Raw genomic sequence first — 24638 nt, forward strand, 5'->3', positions numbered from 1 at the left:
TTCTACGTATCTCAAAATAGACTTCTTCTTTTTTATGTAAAGGGGGTGGAAGTTAATGTTAATGTGCATTAATATTATCTATCATGCTAAAGTGTAGACCAGAGTTAATCCACTTATCTAAAAAGTCTGCAACAAGTGAAACAAACAATGTTTCTAATAAATAATTTTCCATGTTTTTTGCAGTCACCGTAAATTAGGTGGGGGTGAAGGGTTCAGTGGGTTGCAATCTTCAACTCCACCACTAGATGTCACTAAATCTCACACACTAAATCTTTAAATACTGGCAAAGATCAATGAGTATGTTACATTTTCTAGGAAAAACTAATTTTAGCAAAAAAACTGGCAATGACACAAATATCTGTCAACCTCCCCCGGGCGGAGCAATGTTGCTAAACAACCTGCAACCCACCAATGAGACAGACTTACTTATTCTAGGGCAGCAGCAAGCAGACAATCAGAAATAACTTGACATAAAGAATAGCCCGATTCCGCAGTCAAGGCTACAGTTTCCCCGTAGCATTTCAGCACTTTGACCTTGCCTTTAAACTCCCAAATTCCCCACTTATATAATGTCAGAGAGGATGCCTCTCTCTATCGGCAGTCTTATAGATCTGACTGAGATTGACGGCAGAAAAGTTCAGAGTTCACCCCCCACCCCCCTCTGTCAGAGCTATAAACAGACCAGTGGAGGTTGGGGGTTCTTCGATCCCCCCCCACCCCGCCTCCTCTCCTCGTCTCTCCTCCCCACTTCTCTTTCTCTCTCTCTCTCTCTTGCCAGCAGTAAAATGATACTGTTTCAATTAGACTCCAGTGCCACACAAAAGAGCCGGAGCATTGGGCAATCAGTGCCACTCCTGACACCAAAGACATTCGCGGCCTAGGTCTCTTTTACCGTCGGGTTAAGACATGAAAAAGATCCTGTTTTCCAATTGTAGATTCCGAATGACGCTGCAAATGCCTCCCGAGCACTGTCGCATGTTTTCCCATCAGTGCAAAGAAGATCCACATCCGTTCAATAGCAGCAAATGTCAGATAAATTACAACATGAGAACATAAATAATAATAATATTATCAGCATCTCTGATCCCCTCTTACCCACCCACAGTGAAGACAAACCCGCTTAAAAAAATACAAAACCGCCGTTAAACATAAATAAAAAAAACTACTATATACATTGCAAAAAAAAAAAAAAAAAAATCAGATATGATACACTTGCATATAGCTTAGAGTGAAAGTGCATCACGGTTCGGAGTTCCCCCTTCCTCCGTCTCCATATTTGAGGTGAAGTCTATTTATGAGGCCACTAGATTCTTGGCAAGAAATGTGTCACCGTCATGGCTGGTGACACTCGGTTTCCTCTTTTTGTTTTGCCGTTCTTACTCAGGCCGATGTACATCCTCGGGTAGGCCATCGACTCGTAGGCGTTGTAGTTGTTGGCCAGGAGATTCTCCCTGAACTTGCACTCATTGTTGTAGTGTAACTGAAAGAGAAAAGAAGGGACAGGGATCAGTCAAAAATGACGATTGTTAGAGGTTTGGAGAGACAAAACAAAGATGGAGGGGGACTGAGGTCTGAAGGTCTGAATTGTTCCTTGTGATAGCGATCAAACAATTGCATTATTTATGACGGCGGGGCTATTGTACAAAAAAGATTGTGAGATGGTGAATGATGTGAGACAGGCAGGACTGCAGACACCATGGCCTGATTATGATTGTATTATTTACTCTCATTTGGTGAAATAATAGCCTGTTAGTTGGTGTTCATATGGTTTTGTTCAGTTCTTACATGTTGAATATGGGACTGTGCTGTTTTCCCACACTTTGTACTTCGTAACCCACATCTGGACTGGTTTCTGTTCATGAAACCATTCTGTGTATGAGCTATTGTCCAGATTCTTTGTAATTACTACCTACTTACACACTAGTGTTTAACATAATTTGCAGCAAAATGAAAACCTAACACATGTCTTAGTGAGTGAAAGACTGTATTAATGGCACAGCTGAATCAAAAACAGTCAACTCTGCAGAAAAATAGTTGTTACTGTGAACCACATATGTAAACAGAGGCTTGAGTTTATGATTATTACATGTGCATACAAAAAATATCAGGCCATTTTATTAACAGACACATTGGAGGTAAATTTTTATTACTGTGGAACTTAATTCAAGCTGTTCCAGGTTTATACAGCAAAAAATGACTTCTTTAAATCAGATGTCACATCAGAAAGTGTTGTTATTCTATCTCACTTTTTTACTCTTTATTCTCATACAGTCTATAGATTAATATGTATATATATTATAAGTCATATACAACCACCTGCTTCACAACAATTACATCTTATTTATAGTATTTATTGACATTCAGTTTCTGTTTGTCTCATGCAACTTATTTTAATAACTTTACATAAGGTGTTACAGCATCCTCTGAACACGCCTTTCTTTGAGACAATTAAATGCCACTGATTTAATGCTTTAACCTACACTAAAAGTGTTCTTTTGCAAGTGTTCTGTTTGAGTCTTTAATTTTAGGATTGGCTTCATTGTCACTAATGTATAAGACTTTTTCACCGATGTCATTATGTCACGTGGTCAAAACCTCGAGGAAATTTACAATCTGCATCGAGGAAATGTAGTTAAAATGAGTTCAATCAGTTTAGAATGAACAATAATTGGTTTAAGAAATAGACAATAAATACAATAATAAAGGATTTATGAATGGGTAAAGGAGGAACATCATTTCAACATCAATTTAAACTTTTTTTGAGTATATTGTCTAAAAAGTGAGGCCATTGGGAGGGCAGGGAAGGGAACTAATGACATGAATACTTCTAAAATACTTTTTGTCAAATCTAATTCCTTTGATATATAGGATAGGATATATGTGGCTCCTTTGAAAATGAATCTGTAGTGAAGCTGAGATTTTATTTCAGCTGTCGTGAAAGGTGTGTTTTTTTAAGACAGGTGATGAGGAGACGGTCTGATCCACTCACAGATCCGTAGAGCTTTCCTCTCCGGTTCATCGCCACAAAGAGTCCGCTACGAACACCCAACAGAGTCACCACTCCCCTCTCTACCGGAGAGATCTGCAGAAGACCTGGAGGAAACAAACCACCCACATAAAAACAAAGAACCTGATGGACACATCAACAGAGACAACAGGACTGTGCAGTATGTGTCCCAGAGGATGAGCAGGTCATTCAGCCACTAGAATCTAGCTCTAAGCCTTAAATCTTGTACTAAACATGATTACTGTGTTTGCATTTTGATGCTTAGGTCATTTTTGTTGAATTTTATTGAATTTGATGACTGATACTGTTTCAAATAGGCTCACAAATTCATCTCAGAAAAAAGTTATTACTTTTCCGAAGCATGAATAGAATTTGCGTAAAGATAATAGAATAATTTGTGTGACTTTAAATAGTACTTAGTGGGTTTCCTACAATAAATTAACACTTCATGTGAGGTTTGAGCGCAAGAATTTACAGCAATGATTAACTAACAGACCAAAAAGCATCTATTTAGAAGCAGACGTGTGGCATTTTTCGGAGATAAGCAGCATTAAATGAAAGCTGCAGGTTGACTCATCCCCTGCTGATGGAGTTTTTCTAGTTCAGCCTTGACAAGCTGGTAGAAGCCTGTGATTCTTTGTCCCTGCTATCATTTAAAATGCTTTACAGTGTCTTGGATTCCTCACTGAGATTTTGTGTAATGTATCTGCTTGAATTTTTATGCCTTGTCTCAAAATAGTCCAGAGGGAGCACAAAACAACAAGCTGTAAGTTCCCTGAAGTTTCCTGTTGATGCCAGCGCTGGGCTTATTGTCACTTTAATAGGACCACAATTCAGCAACAGGGATGACAGGGATTAACATGTGACATTCAGAGTAAATAAATGTTTGTTATTCTTCATGTCTGTGAATGTGGGGACTGTGGTGCATAGGCCGGACCGCTGGGGTTAATCTGTCCTAACAGATGGATCTATGCTGTGTCCTAACTTTAGGAGCTGGCTGGAAGCTGGCCTGGATCACAGCGGGCTCTGGTTTCACATAAGGCGGAAAGCACCGGCACCTTTGCTCAACGGCACTACGGCAGGAGTCCAGATGTTGGCAGTGAGGTCAGGGCTGCAGGTGGACAGGTACCAAATACTAACCAAATAGTGTTTTATCTGAACTCAAAATGGTTTTTATCAAAAGCTCATTAACCCATAAAGATACAAATATTCACTGCTGACCAAAAGCAAAATGATTAATACCTTCTGAACCAATAATCCTATCAATACATGTAAATAATTCAGGTAAAATACTGTTTCTCATCTCATCATGGTCATCAGATATGACCCATTTGGACGTTCAGAGGCTCCATAGTGAACGTGGAAACACCATCATCGTTTCAAACATTTATTTACCAGAAATTCCCATGTAATTTGACAAATGACAGTGGTTGTAGAAGTTTGTTTTTTGTTGTTTGTTCAGTTAATGATAGATTTTGTTGAAAAAATGACTTTTTCTTCCGATTTCTCTATTTTGATATAATAGCCTTTGAATTGACTCTAATCTCTTATGAACATCTACATGATCAAAGAATTAAATATAGGAAAATACATGATTTTGAGTGAAAAATGCAAAATGCGGAGGATGATTTTATAATAATGATCATTAATCACTTGGGAAAGACAAAGTAATAATAATTATTTGGAAGTTGTGACAAAAATAGTTAAAGGTTAAACTAACTTTTTTTTTTTTTTTTTTTTTTTTTTTAATTATTGAATGATTAACTCAACTTACTGTAGCGATTTTCGTTGTGCACCCCCGTTATTCGACCATCCGGTAACACCTGAATATGGAAGCCGATTCCCACGTTGCAGTACAGGCGTCTCAGCCTTTTAATACCCAGGAGGTAGTCACTGTCCCGCCGGATCTCCTCCCGCTTCTCCCCTGGGATCCGCGCCAGGGACCGGGAGTAGAGGGCCTCCCAGCGGTCCGCCGTCCTGTTCAGGCCCGGGGCGCATCCCGCCAGCCCGGTCACCAGGCCCAGGACCAGGACGGTCCGCAGGGCCGCCAGAGAGCCCATCCCGGGTCTGGCTCTGAAAGCAGCCTCCCGGCGTTTGCCTTTCCAATGAAGCGAGAAGAGAAAGAAGAAGCAGCGGCGCGGCAGAGAGGAGCGTGTGGAAGTTGCGCTCATTCCCAGACCGACAGGCGCACTGAGTTCAGCGTCCGAACGACATTGATCTGCATGTACGCGGTGCAGCCATGCCTCTATATTTATACCTGCAGACACATTACATCACAGCCCCACACTTAGAAGAAATCTACAAACTGCACTTTCACAGTCAGCAAACAGACCCGAGGCCTCATTGAAATCAAATAATAACAGCTGTCTTATCTGAGAGCAGAGGCAGGAGTTTGCGCAAAATAAATGAATCCAAACGTTATAATGATAGAAAAGGCCTCTTTGTCCGGAGCTCTCATTATCAGCAGCAGAATATCATAATTTATGTATGGGAGGATGTAAAATAGGAAACGGCCAAGTTAACAGACCGTGGTGTCGAGACAGGAGACAGTTCTATAAATGAACAATAACAGGAAAAAACACAGGACCAATTCAACCAAATGAAAAAAAAGCGCTAACTCAAGACTGGTTGAGGGGAAATCATGCCCCGGGCCCTTATAGAAAACAATGGTAAGACTAAATAAAGAGTTTGCTGCGTGATAAGTGTGTTGTCATTGTTGGCCAAGGCTTTACACACTGTACACACTGGGGTCTCAGTTCAAATCCAGACTCTTGACAAGTTTGCCAACTGTCATGTGTAGCATCAGAGCATCCGTATTTATAAGGAATCTAATCAAATGTGCATGACATGACAATATATTTTGGTTATTGTTTACAGGAAATGCATGCTTGAAAGTTTACCTGACCTGACGCCACATGTTCATGAGTTAAAAAAAAAAAAAAAGACTTAAATTAGTTGCCTGTAATTTTATCATACATGACAATAATCTTTAGTAATGGTGATTTGTCTTCTTCTGTGCAAATCTATTGTATTTTCAGAATATCTGACTTTACAATCTGTGTGCAGTGAAGTGTTTTAATGGCAGCAGAAGATGACTGTCCCTCTGAAACAATGCATTTTTCTTGAAATGATTTGTTATTCGTATTATGATAACCCACTGGTGTCATGGCAGTATGTCTTTGATGTGTCATCCTTGACAGTCATTCAGATCCACTGGTGCACTGCTTTTGATGTTCACTGAAATAAACCAAACTAAATAGGGTACCCTCCTTTTATTTCACTATTTCATCATTGCTATTATCCTTGCTAAATCTATGTTGAGCACTAACATTTACCTTCTCTGGACAGCAGCCCATTATTTATCTGTATGTCGGTCCACTCAGAGTCTCCCCTCTCTGTCAGCGTTCAGACAGGGGCTCTTTGATCTCTGGGGTGGCTAGATCCTGCTCCTCATTGACCACGCATGAAACGTTTTCTCACGTTCACATTCGGCTGATCCTCAATGTACAACAACACTGTTTCTTTGTATGCTGCAAAATGGCTCAGTGAATGCAGGCAGAACTCAGAGACAACCCTGTGGCGTTGAGGCCCCTGATTGATTACTACCAAGTCCCAAAGATGGCTGACAGACCGGCCAACCTCCATGACCCGGCCTGGTGGACCAAGGGAGCTTCAGGATGTCCCAGCAGAGAGATAAGGGTCCGTCAAACCGTCACAGAACTCCTGCTCAAGTTTTAGGAAAAGCAAGACAGTCAATTGCTTTTAATTTATACGTGATGTACGTGTCGATAAGTTGCTAGAACCTTCAACTCAAACTGTCAATCTGTGGACCTCAAAAACAAACGACCAACTCCTGGACCTCCAGAACTAATGCTTTACCCCTGTAACTCCAGAACTAACTTTATAAATGATCAACCATTGGACCCCCAGGATAAGCAATCAACTTGACCCTGCAGGACAACTTTTTGAATTGAATTTTTCTTTCTTCTTCTCCTTGTCCTTTCTTGTTTACTGTAACTGGATCTGTGGATTGTGATTTTGCATCCTGAACTTTTTTTTTATTTTAGGGGATCCCAGGAAGACTAGCCTAGCATTTGTGCGTCAGCTAATGAGGATCCTCAATAAAGAATAAACAAAGAATAAACTAATATGATACTGAATGAATCATCAATAGTCTTAAGACTACTACCAATGCATTCATTAACTATTTTTGGTAATTTCCGCAAACATTAAATTTTGGGCAAGTCCCAAATCAAGAAGCATGTTGGTTTTTATAACACAATACAGTGATTCAGAGAAATTTTGTAGAAATTTTGAAGTTGTAAATAGTGAATATGAGTAATTTTTGTTTTGTTTACTTTTTAGCAAGTGCTGCTCAGATGTTTTATGGCAAGATAAGAAAGACTGTTGTCTTGGCAACCAACGTTGCAGTAAATGACGATGTCCAGTAACACACTAAGATTGGAATATTGAATTTCAGAGTATTTCAATGACTGCCCTATAAAGGGTTAAAATGGAATGAATCTGGACCTCCAGGTGAATTTATGGACTTAAATCTTCACACATACAATGGGTCAAGGAACCTTCAAAAACAACTGAAACTAAACTCCCTCATTTCCAGAACAACTTAAAGACTCTTGGATTTCTGTGACAAATTGCATATCTGGCTATGAGCCACAGGAGAGGTATTTTATCTGGTGAAATAAATTTAGATATCAAGCACTAAAAAACACCAATAAAACACATGAAAAGTTAACTCTGCCTAAATGTGTGTATTTTGTTCTATATTTTAATTGTTCATCATATCGAAAAGTTGTGATTTATTAAATGTGTATCTCTATAAAATGACAGTAAGTTTACTTTATTGATCCCCAGAGGGAGAATAATTATCACAAGCGAGACACATTACAAACATTTTCCTACAGCTTTGTAAAATGATAAACCACTGCAGCCTAATTTACACCAGACCTTATCACGAAATAATTGGAAGAGCAAATTTGTCCATAAATGAACATTTCTGACCTTTTTGCCATTTCAACATAACCTTGTAATATTACGGTAAACCAGTCATTTCAGAGATATGCATTTAATAAATCACAACTTTGTTTTTTTGTTTTTTTAACATTATTTCAGCCATTAGTACTTTAAATATATCGGACCAGATAAAGGTATCTTGAGGTTCAGGCTCTAGTGTTTTTCCTCTCTTCAATAAAACAAACAAATGTATGACACTCCTTCACATTAGATTAAAAGTGTAAATAATTGAAGAAACATTCAGTACTTTTAAAAACATGCTTTAAAACATTGAAACATAAATACACCTTTGCCCATGAAGTTTAAATGAAATACTTTTATTTCTTTTCACAAAATGATCTTAACAATTTCATTTTTTCTTGATAGATAAAGTTACTGATGTGTAGAAATAGGAATAGAAAGTGGAATGTGTCTGAAAACTTTATGATTAACATTGTATGGTTACAACACATGAATAAAGTCTCTAACTCAGTCACTGGAAGTAGATGCAGTAAATTAAATGACAATGAAACAAATTTACAAAATGTATGAAATGGAATGCCACAAATATTTACCTAAAATGATGCAGAAACTGTGGTAAAAATGGCCAAGAATCTTCTATGCACAACTTGATTTATACAGTGGTTATTGTAAATCAGTTAGTCATAATTTGTTTCCAAAAGGCCCAAAGAAAAAAATGTTTGGGAAACTCTGAATTTTTGGGAAGACAGAGGGGATTCTTCATTTCCAGAACAACTGATGGATTCCAGGATCAATGACCAATTGAACCTTTGAGTGAAAATAATCAGCTTCCTGCACTGTAAAAAATGCAGTGTCAGTATTTCAGAGTCAAACTATTTTAACCTAAATAGAGTATTTACAGCTCTGTGGAGAGTAAGCCAGCTCTAACCGTAGAGTTAAAAGTCAGTTTAAATTTCTGCACAGATGCAGTGTAAAATTCAACTCTACAGAGTGATGATTAGTGCCAGTCTGCCGCATTGCATTGTGGGTACTGGACATTTTACTCATTTTGTTCTGTTTTATGTGCAGGGGTTCAAGTGGGGGTTTGTGTTAATGTTTATTTAAGTCAATATGTTTGTTTTACAACGTTTATTGGCCTTTTTATGTTTTTTTTTTTTTTTTTTTTTTTTTTTAATTATTATTAATGTGACACCATTAGTCAAACCAGTTATGCAGAACAATTGGTTACCTGATCGTAAGTATGATGCCATAGATATATTGTTATTATTATGAGGACTTGACTCTTGTAAATGAAAGGCAGTTTATGGAATGGTCAAATGACACGGAGTGACTTATCTCCCTTTAAACTTAGTGACAAATAATAATACACCTAATCTAGTATTACCAATTGAAGAGCCATCTCAAGAAATTTTTGAAAAACATTTCTCTGCTATTCTACATTCTTTCAATATTAACAAATTATAGTCATTTTTAAACTAAATTTGGAGTAAAAATAAGTCTATAAAGTGTAATCATATTACGCTAATAGTGTGAAAACACCAGTGTTAAATATTTTTGCACATTTTATTGTTAATTTTGACATTGAATTGAGTAGAATTAACTCTGAAAATTTGACACTGGTCATAGAGTAAATTTTACTCTAATTTTGTGTGGGACCAAATGTTTTCTGAAACAGAGTTAAATTCAACTCTCTAAGAGTTAAATTGACACTCTGAAAATGCTATACTAACCTCTAGCCCCTGAGGACTATTTATTGAGATAACAGACTTTAAGATACTGGAGTTTTAATGGATGACATACTATTTAACATCCAGGAACAGTCCTCTACTTGTTCTGAGACCTTTTCTTCTTAACCCGTAAAGACACAAACATCCACCATCTACCAAATCCATCTACTGATATAAACTATGTAATCCACGTTGAGCCATTAATCCTATCAATCCATGTAAATAATTGGTGTAAAATACAGTTTGTCACCTTTTCATGGTCATCAGATATGACCCATTTGGATGTTCAGAGACTCTGTAGTTACTGTGGAAACACCGTCATCCTCTACAACACTGATTCACCAGTAAAACCCATGGAGTTGGCTCAATGACAGTGGATGGACACACTGGGTTAAAGTTCAGTTAATGACCGATTTTGCAGAAGAAGTCACTTTTTCTTCAATTTTCTCTATTTCTGATATAATAACCTTCAACTTTAATCTGAGCTTTTATGAACACCTACATGATCAGTAAATTAAATGTTGGAAAATCCCTGATTTTCACTGAAAAAGCACAAAGTACAGAAGATAATATTACAATAAATGGTGATAAACCACTTAAGGGAGGTTAAATTAAGAGAAAAATTCATTTAGGAACTACCACAAATGTCACACTGGGTCCTTATGGTTTAAACATGCATTCTTCTGATCACCAGGACGGCTGATCATACTCATACTCGAGGTGGCCATGTAATATTTTCAGTATCCAAGGGATGCAGCAGACCTACAGGAGCCAGATGGATCAGCTGACCAGACCATCTCCAGGAACACTGCATGTCCAGAAAAACCCGATCTGATCATAAAGCTAGTCTGATCCAGGTTGACCCAGCAGTCGTGTCAGGTTTGTGAGGGCTTGAAGACATTTGCGAGCCATGCAGGCCGGGGTAGGGCAGGGTGGGGTGGGGTGTGTGGGTGGTGGTGGTGGTGGTGGTGGTGGTGGGGCTCCGGTGTTGCCGCTGTCCATGGTTCTGCAATCTCCTATTATCACGTTATTAAAGAATTAGGCTTAGATGTTTCTCTCAAGTCATATTTGTAAGTTATGTACGGCTTTATTTTTTGTTTATGTTGTGCTGAAGTCATTGTGGTTTTAGGTTGCATGTACGCAATGAATTATGCTGAGGGAAAGAGGTTTTAGGTTTCACTGGGTGACAGCTGCAATTCAGAGCTTAAAATGTCTCAACATTCAACACAAGCATTGGTTCACTGTTATTTATTTATCATTTCCAAGCCTGTGTGCTTACAACTTCTTACAGTTCATGAATACCAAACAAAACATTAAAGAAAGTCATGTTTCTATTATTGATAGTAGGTCCGTATGGAATAAGTTGCTTTTTGTGAATTTTAATATTCACTTATAAGGGCTGCATTCAATCTGATATTTTCTTCCATTCTCCTTCTGAACACTTTATAATTCCTCAATTTCTTCTTAATCCTGGTGAAACTGTTTCAAGTGTCACGTTACAGAGGATTACAGATAACACAGTATTCCACTCAGAGATCGAGCCAGATTCATGTCACATACAGTTTAAAGTGTGAAAAAGACATCTTACCTGTTAGTGAATGTGTATATCCAGTGTCATGTTCTGTATATCCAAACAGAAGAGGAGGGATATTTCCTCTGATATTGTTGGCACAGTGCGGTTGGATGTTGGCCAGCGAGACAGCTGAAGTCACTGAACTGCTGCCAGACTGGAATCACTAAGTGACTTGTACTGGTGGATTTGCCGACATTATTTAATTCTCTGCAAAAAACTGGCAACGTCATAAATAAACATGCCTTTTATTTATATTAAGGGTATCGCATTTGACCTTTAATTTGCTATGTGTAGCACTGACGCCAATGTTTAGATAATGGAAAAACTCAGATTGGAGCGTGTCTGTGTGAAGCTTTAGGTTTCACTTTACAGCACTGATGGAGATGGAGATGTGTTTGTGCAGGTGCAAAACCAATAAAGCATAATATTTAATGTGTAGACTGAGATCTCTATTTTACAGAGAAAAAAACACTTTATGTAATTTTTGCTTATCTGTTGCTAATCTGACACAGTTAGATGTGATCTGCATTTACCTTCCACCGTGGGTTGCCTGCAGAGGGCAATGAGCAGCTCAGCCAATCTAAGAGTCAAATTAGAAGCACATTTACACATGGCAAAGGGCCACCAGCCTCTGCAAGAATGACCACCGTCTGCCTCTAGGGGTCACTATCTACAAATGAACACTCATGCACTTTCAACAGGCATGAAACTACTACAAACCCATTACACTGTTACAACCACTGCATCTCTATAAAACAATTCAATCCAAATTTAATAATGATCACACTAGTTTGTATGGAAAATATTTTAGAATGACATGATATATATATAGCAATTTTGTGTTTTGTGCTTAATTAGAATTTAGTCTGATATGTGTAGGATTTTTGAGTTACTTATGGGATCTGACAGAGGAATTTAGGGTAGGCTGAAGGATGGGGTAAGGGGGCGGGAGATTACAAATTAAACTTCACCCTGTTCCTTTTCAAATGTTGGACTTTTTTTTAATATAATGCTTTTCTTGTTTGATTTTGAAGCTAATTTGAAATAAAGTCAAAGCTAACCGGATAATAATAACCAATGAATAAACACAGTCCATTATGATGAGATGACTTTAATAGAACCAAGTGTGTTTTCAGATGGAAAAAAATAAATGTGCAACACATATGCTATATCCAGGCTAAACAGGAGGTAACTGTGATTCTTTCTGGGAATCATTGGCCTGTTTTTACATTAGTTTTAAAGTCTGAGTATTTACCACCTTCTAAAATATGTCTGTGGTTTGAGATTTACTCTAACAGAGTATTGTTGGCTATTAGGTTCTATAAAATGCTGTTTAAAATGGATGGATTAGTGATTTAATGCTTATAACTTTACAATAATAGTATTATGTATATCTTCGACCACCTCAGGCCTTTAGCCAATCACTCAAATGGATTTTTCACAATTAAATCATTATCTGATTAACACTAAGTGATTTGTAGACCATTAGTAGCTAGTTTAATAATCATTGTTAAAGTCCTAGTAACAGTGTGATCCCTAACAGAGATAACCTGGAAATTAACATGGTTTTATGCACAGATTTCCCAAAAACACCCGTAAGTGTCCCAGTAACTCGTAAGTTACTGAACCTGTGGTGAAAGGGATCCTTTGTGTTTTCCCTTCTGAAGGATGGACTTAAAACGATCGAGCTATTATGTAATTCACATTAAAACGCTCTCCAAGGAGCCCTTATCCCTGCAGCCCATCAGCTCAGCGGATATTACAGATGAATGTAGTGTTTATTGCCCGGCTGATAAATCTTAGTAGGGCAAATCCTTCGGCAGGATGTCGTGGATAGAAAGGACATTTACGGAGAGATTCAGAAGATAAATGTGGCTAAATGAAACAGACAAGCAGGCAGAGGGGCCACAAAAGGCCCTCGCGTCTCTGAAGTCCTGCATTCCTGTTGAGTAATATTAGAGTTTGTCATTCATAACAAGCCATAGCAAAGGTGTTACACTTTGTATGACACAGTTTCTGCTTTCAGGAGGGCCTGTCTTGTTTATCGACTCTGCTGCTTTTGGTCGGTGTTTCAAAAAAAAAAAAAAAAGCCCAAAAGTCTCAGGCGGCATCGCTTCCCAGGCCCCCCTTGGGAGGAGCTATTGTCCGAGCCAGGAAGCCTCCCCAGCCCGCAGGTATAGAATGACAAGGCTTTATATGTAGCTACCTATAGATGAGAGTGAGGCAAGGCAAACCTGAACATCCAAAAGAGTCCGAACGCTGCTTGTGATGAATTTTGCATTGGTGGTGGTTTTTAGTGTTTCTGCTGCGTTGTGTAGCAGCAACAGGTGCAGCACTTTAACAAATGAGCTGCAGCGGAACGGACGGGATAATGTCACATGTAAAAAGCCAGAGAGGGAGGGGATGTGTTACATCTATGAGTGCATAACCCCCCCACCATGTTCTAACAAAACCAGCTAACTTAGTGTAGTAACCACACCTGTCTACTACAGCGCTACACCGGAGAAACACAGCACAGAAAGTTCTGTGTCCAATCCTCATTGGGAATATCTGCAGCGGGTATAGAATAGATTTTCCCACAAGTCATTATTTGACCATATAAAGTACTCAAAAGGTCCTGAGAAACTATTCAGTGGTCCTTGTGCTCGGCCACTCACATTATTGACTGGATCAGAGCTTTTACACCTTCAGTTCACTACAAATCTGGTCCTATAATTTGAAGAGCAAGAGTTAAAAAACATTGGCTGAAAGCGATTAAGGAAAAGCAGGAAAGCACATCAGGACCAGGTTAAAGCCCTGCTGTTACACACTTTTGTTAAAGACAAAATGTTCTCTTATGTGTTTTAGGCAAAAGCTGCAGCTGAAAGAACAGAGGAATGATGAAAATCATGTCAGGTTTGTCAGTTCTTTCAGTGGATCAAAAAGCACTTAAACAAATGTGGCTTTTGTTCAACTTAAGAAAATACATTTTAGAGTTTAATGGGATATTTGTGTTGTTCAAAGTGAGGTTTGTTGCTCAGGTTAGTGTCTCCTCAGTTTGTGTACCTCATAAAAGATCAAGTGGAAAAATGACAGCAGTTTGACAGCTTCTTCCTTCCCATCAGATCCACAGTTGAAGTGTCCGGTATTCATTTACCGTAAAGAATAATAACACACATCACTAAAGAAAGTAAAATGAGAAGCAGTGACATGGAATAAAGTAGTCAGTAGTTTTCTTTGGTAAGTACCATTGTGTTTTATGTTGGAACTAGAGGGCACAGGTGGTGAGTGAAAATGAAACAATTATCAACATTGGTAAAATGCAGAAATAGTCTTATCAATAACTTACAGCACAGTCAGGCACCAAATAAATATTCATCTCATTAGTAAAATATACAAAGTACTTCTTTCAGTTTACAGTAGACTATCACATTGTAATAATGTCACAAAAAAAATACACCAGAACCCAACTCAAGCTGATTTTGCTTCTTAATGTGAATCTGAAAAAGTGCTTTGCTGTGTAAAGTCCTTTCTTTTCTTCAATATCCATCATGTTTGTCAGCACTTAAAAATATTATAATCTGTCATTTCAGCTTTTGACACATGAAAATCCATAAAGTCACTGTACATGCATACTGTATTTACAATAATTAAACCGGTTGAAGTTTCATGACTGTAGGAAGGTGATCAACGTGGACAAAAGACAAAGGTTTTTTTTTGGGTTTTTTTTACAAAATAGTACGAATGGTTTTATCTATATTAAGACGTGTTTACATGACAGTAACATTATGAAGAAGTCAGACATCAGTAAGAAGATTAAACAGCTGGGTTGACTTTGTTCATGTGTATTAACATCTCCTGAAGTTAATATGCCCCTACACAGGGAGTCCGTTCCTTCCTTCGTCTATGGATTTCTTTTCTTTGTGCATCAACAGAGGCTTCTGCTAATCCAGACGGCAGGTTCCAAAGTGTTCCGCATCCTCCACTTCATCAACCTACAGTATGTGCCGAGTTAAAGGGTCAATGTCTGAATGAGTCTTAGGGGCCACAGTGTTTTCTTTCCCCCCTGTTAAAGTCTGCTCAGTCTTCCAGCCGTCGGCCTGTTCCTTTCTTGGCGCGATGCCGGCGTCTCCGGCGTTCGCGTCGCCCGCCGTGGTGATGCGTATGGTGGTGTGCGCTCTGACTCTCCCTTAGCCGCCTCACCATCTCATGGTCCTTGTTGCCCAAAACTCGAGGCAGAAACAGTGAGGCTTTGTCAGTGCTTCTGGTTTTAAAGCCTCGCCTCGGCCGGCCTTTACCGTTAATGGAAACGTACCACTGCCGCTTGGCGCTAGCTCGCCTCTTGCTGTTGCTGCCGCCTCCTGGTGGCAACGGCTGTTCGGTGGAGTGGTGACGGGACGCGTAAGTGTTGTACCCTAACTCGTGGATCCGCTCCACAAACTCACACTCTTTGTTGAAAACGTCCTGGGGAAATGAAAAGGAACAGAAAGAGTCAGCCACATTTGTCGTGCAGCTTTGGGAGTGTTTTCCATTCCTGGGACACTGGGAGAGTTTCCACTGTATGGACTCCAGGAACTGAATCAGCAGCAAAATACAACAATTCACACCAGATAAACATGTAAATTCACAGCAGGTAACATTACAACATGAGAATGAATCCTCATATAGGGATGCGTTCGGGGCCTTTTAACCTGCATGGGTTTAAAACAGAAGCTACACTGTGTCGGTGCTGAAGTGAAGGTGACACATTAGATGACAAGATGAAATCTGTACCCACCGAAGCATACAGCCGTCCTTTATCATTCATGGCCAGGTATCTGCCAGAGAAAAGCCCTTTTATGGCAACAACGCCCACATCCACTGCTGTGATTTCCATGATGCCTGCAATACAGGAAACATATTGTTAAACACGTGTAATGTATGTGTGTAGGATGGTTAGTAGGCTATAAAAGGTATTTATGGGTGGATTTACTAAAAACAAGTTTTGTTTGCACATTTATACATTAATCCACATACTCTTTTGGCTTAAAAAAATAAATATAAAAACCATAAATTTTTTTGCAAAAACACACACACATGCACAAACACATTTTTAAATTCTTGAATTTCCGGTTGTACTTGTCACTTCTTTCCGTTCTCTTCGCGGTGTGTATTGGCTTTTTTAATCAGTGCATGATTAGTCAATAGCCCATTGAGCTGTGTAGAAAGGCTCTAATGGACGCTGATTAGATAAATACATCCGTTAGGACAGCGCCTTTGTCCCGCCTGGATGTTAACACTCGGCTGATACTTTTAATAGAGATTAACCTGCATGTCGGCTGCTTTGCAATGACATGATTTCACACAGTCACAGTCACTTCTGTCAACAGACTCCACGGACGCGCCTCAGTGGGTAACTGACAGTTAAACTCTGATCAATCCTGATAGATTAATCACATCAGAATTATTATTATTATTACTATTTTTTTAACACCCTGAGCTCATAAAAATAAAAACATTACCTCCACGTGTTTTTATATTAGTGTAAATTACTGTATATTTTAAAACATGCATTTATAAAAGTAAAATTTACTGTCATTTATGTTGATTAATTTAATTCTCTTTACATTGTGATTTTAAATTTTGAGGTTTTATTACACAGAAGCTGGTGATATGCGTTTGTAAAGTTGTGCGTAAACTCTATAAATACTCACTAAACGGGTTGTTTTCCTCCAAAGATCCATCTATTTTCCCATTTGGATGGATTTGTAAATGATATTTCGTTGCGCAGTAGAGTTTCCTGCGTCTCGGCGCTCCTCCGAGGTGTTCATAAACTCCTCCGCGGCCCCCGGCGTCCCTCCGCCGCCGGGGGTCGCAGGCCTGGCCCGGGGCGCAGGACGCCCGGGTGCTAACGGGATCCAACAGGCTCAGCAACACCAGCAGAGGTATCATCAGCATTGTGGCATGGCCGAGGAGCGACGATTGTGGCGAAAAAACGGAGAACTCCTGCCCGGCTCTCGGGGTCCCATTAAAGTGTCGGGGCCCCTGACGCTGGAGACCTCCAGCCTTGTACTTCTACTCACATCCGACCCGACAGCACCGCCGCCCCCGGAGGTGGGATCCGCTCCTGTCTGTGCTGGAAATCCCTCCCGTGGATCTGACTGAGAGCCTGAGCGCAGACTGAGCGCAGATATAAAAGAAGCTTGTGGCGACAATAGGCTGAACTCCGACCAATTGATACAAAGGAAAGGGGGAGGCAAAAGGTATCAGCCCTGTGTGAAGTGAGAGACTGCGGCGTGGATAAAATTACACAGTGGCTGAGTGTGGAACAGCTCTCTCCTCTGAACTCCTCTTCTGAAATTTCCTAAAAGAGCAATTAGACATCCCAAATTATACAGGAGGGCTGAGCCTGCGCCAGCCACAGCAACAGGTGAGGAAGAAGACTGCAGCCCCTGATCAATCAATGACCCATTATTTTCACACTTTTGTCCCACTTTGAGTATGAATGCAAACATTTAACCTCACCACCCCCTATTTTTTACACTTACACATAATTCCACACATGCATTTTTCTAATCATTCAATAATAATGCTGATTTTACAGACTTTTTGGGTGGTCCGCCTCTACCTTAAATACATGCATTCCACTCAAACAGGTGCTACTAAAGTTCTCACAGACAAACCAACACCACCACCACTACCACCACAGGCTGAGGTCAATATCTAGTCTGTGTAAATTTGTAATGTGCCGTGAATAATCAGAGCTCCTCGGTGGTGATAAAGTCCAGTTCCTCTCAGAGGTGTCGATGCAGGTTTAGGAAACCCAACACAACCTCATGTGTCAGCAGCTAAGGTTCTGGCAGCCTCTTTTTTGTTGTGTTAGTGTTGTTCTCAAGTATTTACTTCTTCCTAACTCCTGTCCGCTAACATTATGGGTCACTTCTGCTGAAGGTAGATTAAGAAACAAAACCCAAATTAATGATCTGTCACTCCTAATGTCACACAGCCCCTCTCCTCTGCGTTATTCTTCATCCTCTACCCGAGTACAAGATTGTCCCAGACTTTTCCCATCCTAATGCCCCGGCTCTGGCTAGGCAGCAGCCGGTGGGCGGAAGAGCAGCAGGCTAAATGACTACTGCCTAAATTGCTTCCATCTTGGTCGCATTATGGTTTGCATTCTGGTAATTAGCACCATCATCTACAAATCTCTCTGCCCTTTGGCGCTGCTCCACTGCTGCTATGAAGGCCTCTGCTGAGAATCCCCCAGAGAGTCGACGGTTAATTTGTCTTCCCCTCCCATACATCACCCAGCTAGCTGCCTCTGTCACTTTATTTACCCGGATGATCAGAAAAAGGCAGCTCTTTTAATTACCAATGTGTGTGCATTATGCCTTGGAGACCCCTCGCCAAGTCAGACAACACACCAAAACATCAGCCGAGCCGTGTGTATCAGAGGTTGTTCTGGTGGCCATTTCTAAGTGAGACGCTCTTGATGTGGTTAAATGCTGGAAGAGGGTGGAACCTCAGATGTGGTGTGCTGTTTCTCTCAGAAACTATTTTAATTACGCTCCCTCCACACCGCCCACAAAGCATCCCAGCAATAAGCAGGGCAAACGCTCTCAATTTGTGAGACACATGCACACACACATACACTCGTCAGGCTGTTGGAAATCAGGATGAATGTGTTGTTTTTACGTTTTTTTTTTTTTTTTTAAGGTTTAGTTATGAAACCGTGCTACTGCCAAATTGTAGACCTCATGCAGACCCAGATGTGTCTCACAGGCTCAAGGTGAACTTTTTAAACCCATAAAGACCCAAAAATCTACTGGTGACCCAATTCATCACTGTTTAATACCTGTTGATTCACTAACCCTATCAATATATGTGAATAATTGGTGTAAAATGCAGTTCGTAATATTTTCATGGTCATCAGATATGACCCATTTGGACGTTCAGAGGCTCCGTAGTGAATGTGGAAACACCGTCATCTTCTACAATATTGAATCAACCATAAAACCCATGGAGTTTGATCACTGACAGTGGATAGAGATGGTTGGTTTATGTTAAGTTTATGATAGATTTTACTGAAAAAGTCACTTTTTTTGGCAGTTTTCTCAGTTTTTGCAGACTAATCTCATGAAATTGCGCTGTATGTCACACCACTTCTTATGGCATTTGGTGTGCTATACATACGCATTTTCATCCTTTTGTGTGTTATTCAACATTATTTGATCTTGTGTCAATTTACGCCAAGATCTCCAGTTTGCATTTCCGTAACTGCTAACCCTAACCCTAACTGCTAATCACGTGGTATTTGACACAGTGTGAACATACACATGGAAAGCTTATAATGCATACAGATAACACGCCAGTTAAAAGTGGCAAGTATACTTAAGCAATTCATGATATCATGTTGGTTTTTGATATAATAACCCTCAACTTTCATCTGAGTGTTTATGAACATCTGCATGATCAGTGATTTAAATATAGGAAAGTACCTAATTTATACTGATAAAATGCAAAATACAGAGGATAATATTATAATAAATTGTGGTAAATCACTTGAGGAAGGTTAGATATAGAGAAAATTTAATTTGGGAACTGACATAAAAGTAGCACTGGGTCTTTATGGGTTAATACCTGTTGATCCACTAATCCTATCAGTACATGTAAATAATTGGTGTAAAATACAGTTTGTCGTCTTTTCATGGCCATCAGATACGACCCATTTGGACATTCAGAAGCTCCATAGTGAACGTGGCAACACTTTCATCTTCTACAACATTGATTCACCAGTGGAGTTGGATCAATGACAGTGGATGGAGATGGTTGGTTTATGTTCTGTTTATGATATATTTTACTCAAAAAGTCACTTTTTTGTCAGTTTTTTCTGTTTTTGATATAATAACCCTCAACTTCAATCTGAGTGTTTATGAACATCTACATGATCAATGAACTAAATATAGGCAAATACCTCATTGTCACTTAAAAATTTAAAATACAGAGGATAATATTAGAAGAAATTGTGATAAATCATTTAAGAAAGGTTAAAATTTTGAGATTTAGGAACTGCCATAAAGGTCACACTGGGTCTTGACATGAAATGACAGTTTTTCTCTACAATCTGGTTCTCTGCACTAGATCTAATGCCTTATGGTCAGTTGTCTACAGTGTGGACTCGACCCACCTCCACTGTCAGCCCTCTGCCTCTGCAGGTAGACAGATGAGATGTGTGGGATTACAAAAATACACAAGAGATACCCAGCTCCCATTTGGCCCCAGGAAATATAATTTCTCATTGAAGGATGTTTCATTTCTTTTGTCTTTCCACAATGGGCAGGAGTTAGGTGAGCTGGATGAAGGAAAGAAAATCCACAACTAGATGGTATTGTAATTCAATTTGATGAATCTTTTACCATAATAATTTAATGTTCACGATCATCATTTTGCCACTTATTTCACAACATTATTATCTTATGAATAAATGTAATGTGGGTGTCTTTATATTTTAGCAGTATTTGAGTTGACCACCCTGTTTCTATGGGACAGGGTTGTCGATTCAAGTGATTGAATCATGGGTAGTGTTAGGAGGGTCACTTGTATTTTAATGCAGATCTCAACATTCGATTCAAGCAGTCAACAAAGACCTATGTGAACTTTGTTTCTTCGTGGAATATTTTGCTTTCACTTAGATTCAAAAGTGTATTTAGCTGCTTTGTCACTGATCAATCCATAAAATGGCAGCAGTTTTTAGTTTTATGTGTTTTCTCACAGCATGAAGTCACTGAAAAAGATAAAAAAAAAAAAAAAAAAATAAGAATATGAAATTCAATGTCCAGTCAAATATGTCATATTATTATTTATTGTGTCGTTTGTGGATATGTCAACTACAGTCGTGTTTTCATTAATCTGGGGGAAATGATGATGTTTTAAATAATCCATTGATTTTAAGAAATTAAATGTGATTGTAACTAAATTCATTGTAAGTGGTAATGACATGCACATCCAGTTGCTAAAAGGTGTGCAGGATCCAAACGAACAGTGAGTAAAAAATGAGATAAGATCCGCATAATCTGTGAGCTTCCAAGATTTGAGCATCGGCATTAAATTCATCGTCTTATATGTTGTTTTTTTTTATTTCCAAGCCATTACATCTATTGTTATTCCCCAACACTGTTTATAGGTTTATTTTTAAAAATTCAAGGTTGCAGTTTCATGCCGGGCAACAGCAGCACATGTGTGATCCGTGGAAATATGACAAACCCTGGCATATTAAATACACTTTTGTGCCGAGTCACAGACATGAGATGTAGGTAGAAGGAAAACTTGATGCCTCAGCCCGGGTACAGACTTCAGAACCTCCTTCAAGTTGTTTGGCAGAGGCAAATCAACTGTGTTTGGGAGCTTTGTCCTGCTATCTGCACAATACAAAGTTGACTAATTGGTCCTTCAATGTGGCCAGGGAGCCATTCGAGTTCACATTACACTGCACACTTGCATTCCTGACCACCTCCCAATGCAGCTCGAGTGATCAGATCCCAAATCCTCACCGCATTTAGGACGCATTCACACCTGTTTGTGGATGAAACAAGACAACGCTTGAAGTAAAGCTTTTGCTCCGGACAGAAAAGCTCAGCCAATTCTGGATTATTTATCCAGCTGAAATATTTCCAAACCAGTCCTTTTGCCATCATCCACTTGACAAATGAATCTAAACCCGGCCACGTGAAGTGCTCCGACACAAAACCCCAAAGCATACATTTTAACTTTCCCTTTTTCTCTCCTCCAGCCATGAATGAAAGCAAGAATTTCAGGGCTCCTTTTTTAATTGACCTCCCCAAAATTCTCCCCCCACCACCACCACCCCAAAAAACCCTCTTGGCACAAAAGGGTTTCTTTTCTGCAATAATACAAAGGTTATTAGCCAGGTCCTTTTCTTGCCCCCCTCCTTTTAGCAGAGGAAAAAGGAGGTACCAGTAATCCAGAGCAAATCAAAATGACCTTTGAACCCTTTCTGCTGTACTTTTTCTCATGGGCAGATTTCTTTGGTGAGGCGGTGATCAGAGGGCTGAACCCAGCCGCTGCCTCTCGTCTCCTGACAAATCGCTGCTGAGCCTCTTTTGTCCCCACGACTTTGATCTCACCTGCTTGTCAGGCGCTTCAGAAAGAAGTCTAGTACAGTTCCAGCACACAGCAAACAAATTGGCAACTATTTTATTCTGCCTGCCTGTTTCTCCATCTCTTTTATTTGGGCTCGGCTCGGCTCAGCCACTAATAGCAGGTCGTTGAGTTTGCAAATGCAACTAAAAGTCACAGTTCAGAACAATTCACTTGAGAAATGTGTACAAGTAAATCACAAAGTTGGGCTGAAACTCTCCTTCTTTCTTAGTCCAGGAGATGAATGCACAATGCGGAGTCTTCCATTGGATTTGTCGCGGCAGTTTTTTCCTTTTTAATGTTGCCAGACATGGGTTTTAGTTGGTGGGTCAACAGTAGCCGGGGAAAGGCCCAGAGTCAGGACTAAACAGGGAGAAGCTGGGTTTCACTTTTATGCAGCTGAAATCAAACCCCAACTGTGACAACGTTGAAGTCTGAGCTGAGAACGGTTCTTTTAGCTCTGTGTATGCCAACTGAAATGGATTTATTCACACCCCTCTTGTTTCATTTTAATCATTTTAATGGGCTTTTATATGTATTTATTTTATTTAGTCTGTGTAAGTTTTCTCTTGTAGGTCATCGTTCTTCTTGGTAGTTCTGCAAGGTTCAACCGGACTAGTTTTGTTCTTTTGAATATTCTATTTACAGGGTGCTTGTGCAGGTCTTGAAAGTCTTGAAAAGTATGGAATTTTGAAATGCTCTTTTCCAGACCTTGAAAAGTCTGGAATTTTGTGTGAAAGTCTTAATAAAGTCTGGAAAAAAGTTTCTCTCATAGTTGAATTTTAGAGTACGCTCAAAGGTACATAAGCTTGTAAAATAAGAAACACGTGAGGATTTTCTGTTAGTAAAAAATTATTTATTGAGAATTATGCAGCCATTAATTCATTCATTCATTTTCTGAACCCGCTTTATCCTCATTAGGGTCACGGGGGTCGCTTGGAGCCTATCCCAGCTACATGGGGATGAAGGTGGGGTACACCCTGGACAGGTCGCCAGTTCATCGCAGGGCTGACCATTAATTCATATACGTATTAAAAATGAACTTTTCTACCAAACACAACAGGTATAATCTCAACCAAAAAAAGTGGGCACACAAGTAAAAAAAAGAACATTTTAAATAACGAGCAAGCATCCCGTATTTAGAATTTTATATTTTACTGTTTTCAACAAAGTGATATCATGAATTGCGTAAATATACACGCCATACACACCACTTTTAATTGGCGTGTTATCTGTGCGCATTATAAGCTTTCCATGTGTATGTTCATGCTACATCAAATACCACACGATTAGCAGTTAGGGTTAGCGGTTACGGCTACGTAAACTGGAGATCTTGGCGGAAATTGACACGCAATCAAATGGCATTGAATAACATGCGAAAGAATGAAAATGTGTATGTATAGTACGCCAAATGCCATATGAATTGGCGTGACATACAGCGCAATTTCATGAGATCAGTCTGGTTTTTAATCTTTAACCTTGCTTATGTATTTATAATTGGTCTTTTATTTTTGTTAACTACTTTGAATTATCATCCGTATTAATTATGCTACACAAATAACTTGCCTTATCCTTGCTTATAAGAGCTACTACTCATTTACAAGATTAAGTACTCAGCAAAATAAAGAAGTAAGTCAACTCATCTGACAATACATGATTCCATTGTAAAATCTGAGACTTAATGTTTAATTCGTGCCCCATAAATGTTGTGTCTGCTTCCATAACTGCCCCACTGAGGGTAAACAAGTCTAAGAATCTGAAAAAAAACCCAACCCACTGGAAACCCATGCATTATTAAGGGTGTTATTGTTTTATAGTTAGAAACTGGTGAAATGATGGTGACAAACATGGCTGTTTGAGAAACCCAACCCAGTGCAGGAGACAGGATGTGTCGACTCTTACAGCATCTGACCAAAACCACCGTTCTCCCCAACCAAAACCAAGTGTTTTAGTAGCCTAAAACTACCACAGAGATATAAACTCCAACCTCTACTGTCCTGTGACCACGTAGGGATGACACACTTCCTGGGTTGTGAGGATAACCCCAAAGAGCAAAGGCATATGTGGTCGTTGGCGCTTTCATGGACTTTAGCAAATTTTGGGATGTGGTAGAATTTCTAGTTTGAGACAATGACGAAAACTCCTGGAAAAACCCAGTTACTAGAAAAAAATGTCACATTGTGGGATTCTGGAAACAACATGTCGACCTTTTTGAACCAAA

At 39.4% G+C, this 24638-nt stretch overlaps 2 protein-coding genes across 2 annotated transcripts; both read right to left on the minus strand.

Moving 5' to 3' along the window:
- Window positions 1-1291: 1291 nt before the first annotated feature.
- On the minus strand, window positions 1292-5178 carry fgf4 (fibroblast growth factor 4). The gene is made up of 3 exons (XM_030160943.1): window positions 4782-5178; window positions 2990-3093; window positions 1292-1480 (listed from the first exon to the last, which is right to left on the minus strand). The coding sequence occupies exons 1-3, from the start codon at window positions 5176-5178 to the stop codon at window positions 1304-1306; spliced, it is 678 nt and encodes a 225-aa protein (XP_030016803.1). The 3' UTR covers window positions 1292-1303.
- A 9824-nt stretch (window positions 5179-15002) lies between these two features.
- Window positions 15003-17733, minus strand: fgf3 (fibroblast growth factor 3). The gene is made up of 3 exons (XM_030127915.1): window positions 16975-17733; window positions 16059-16162; window positions 15003-15745 (listed from the first exon to the last, which is right to left on the minus strand). The coding sequence occupies exons 1-3, from the start codon at window positions 17216-17218 to the stop codon at window positions 15362-15364; spliced, it is 732 nt and encodes a 243-aa protein (XP_029983775.1). The 5' UTR covers window positions 17219-17733; the 3' UTR covers window positions 15003-15361.
- Between the last annotated feature and the right edge of the window lie 6905 nt (window positions 17734-24638).

This window comes from Sphaeramia orbicularis, chromosome 3 (genome assembly GCF_902148855.1).
Source record: "Sphaeramia orbicularis chromosome 3, fSphaOr1.1, whole genome shotgun sequence".
NCBI lineage: Eukaryota > Metazoa > Chordata > Actinopteri > Kurtiformes > Apogonidae > Sphaeramia > Sphaeramia orbicularis.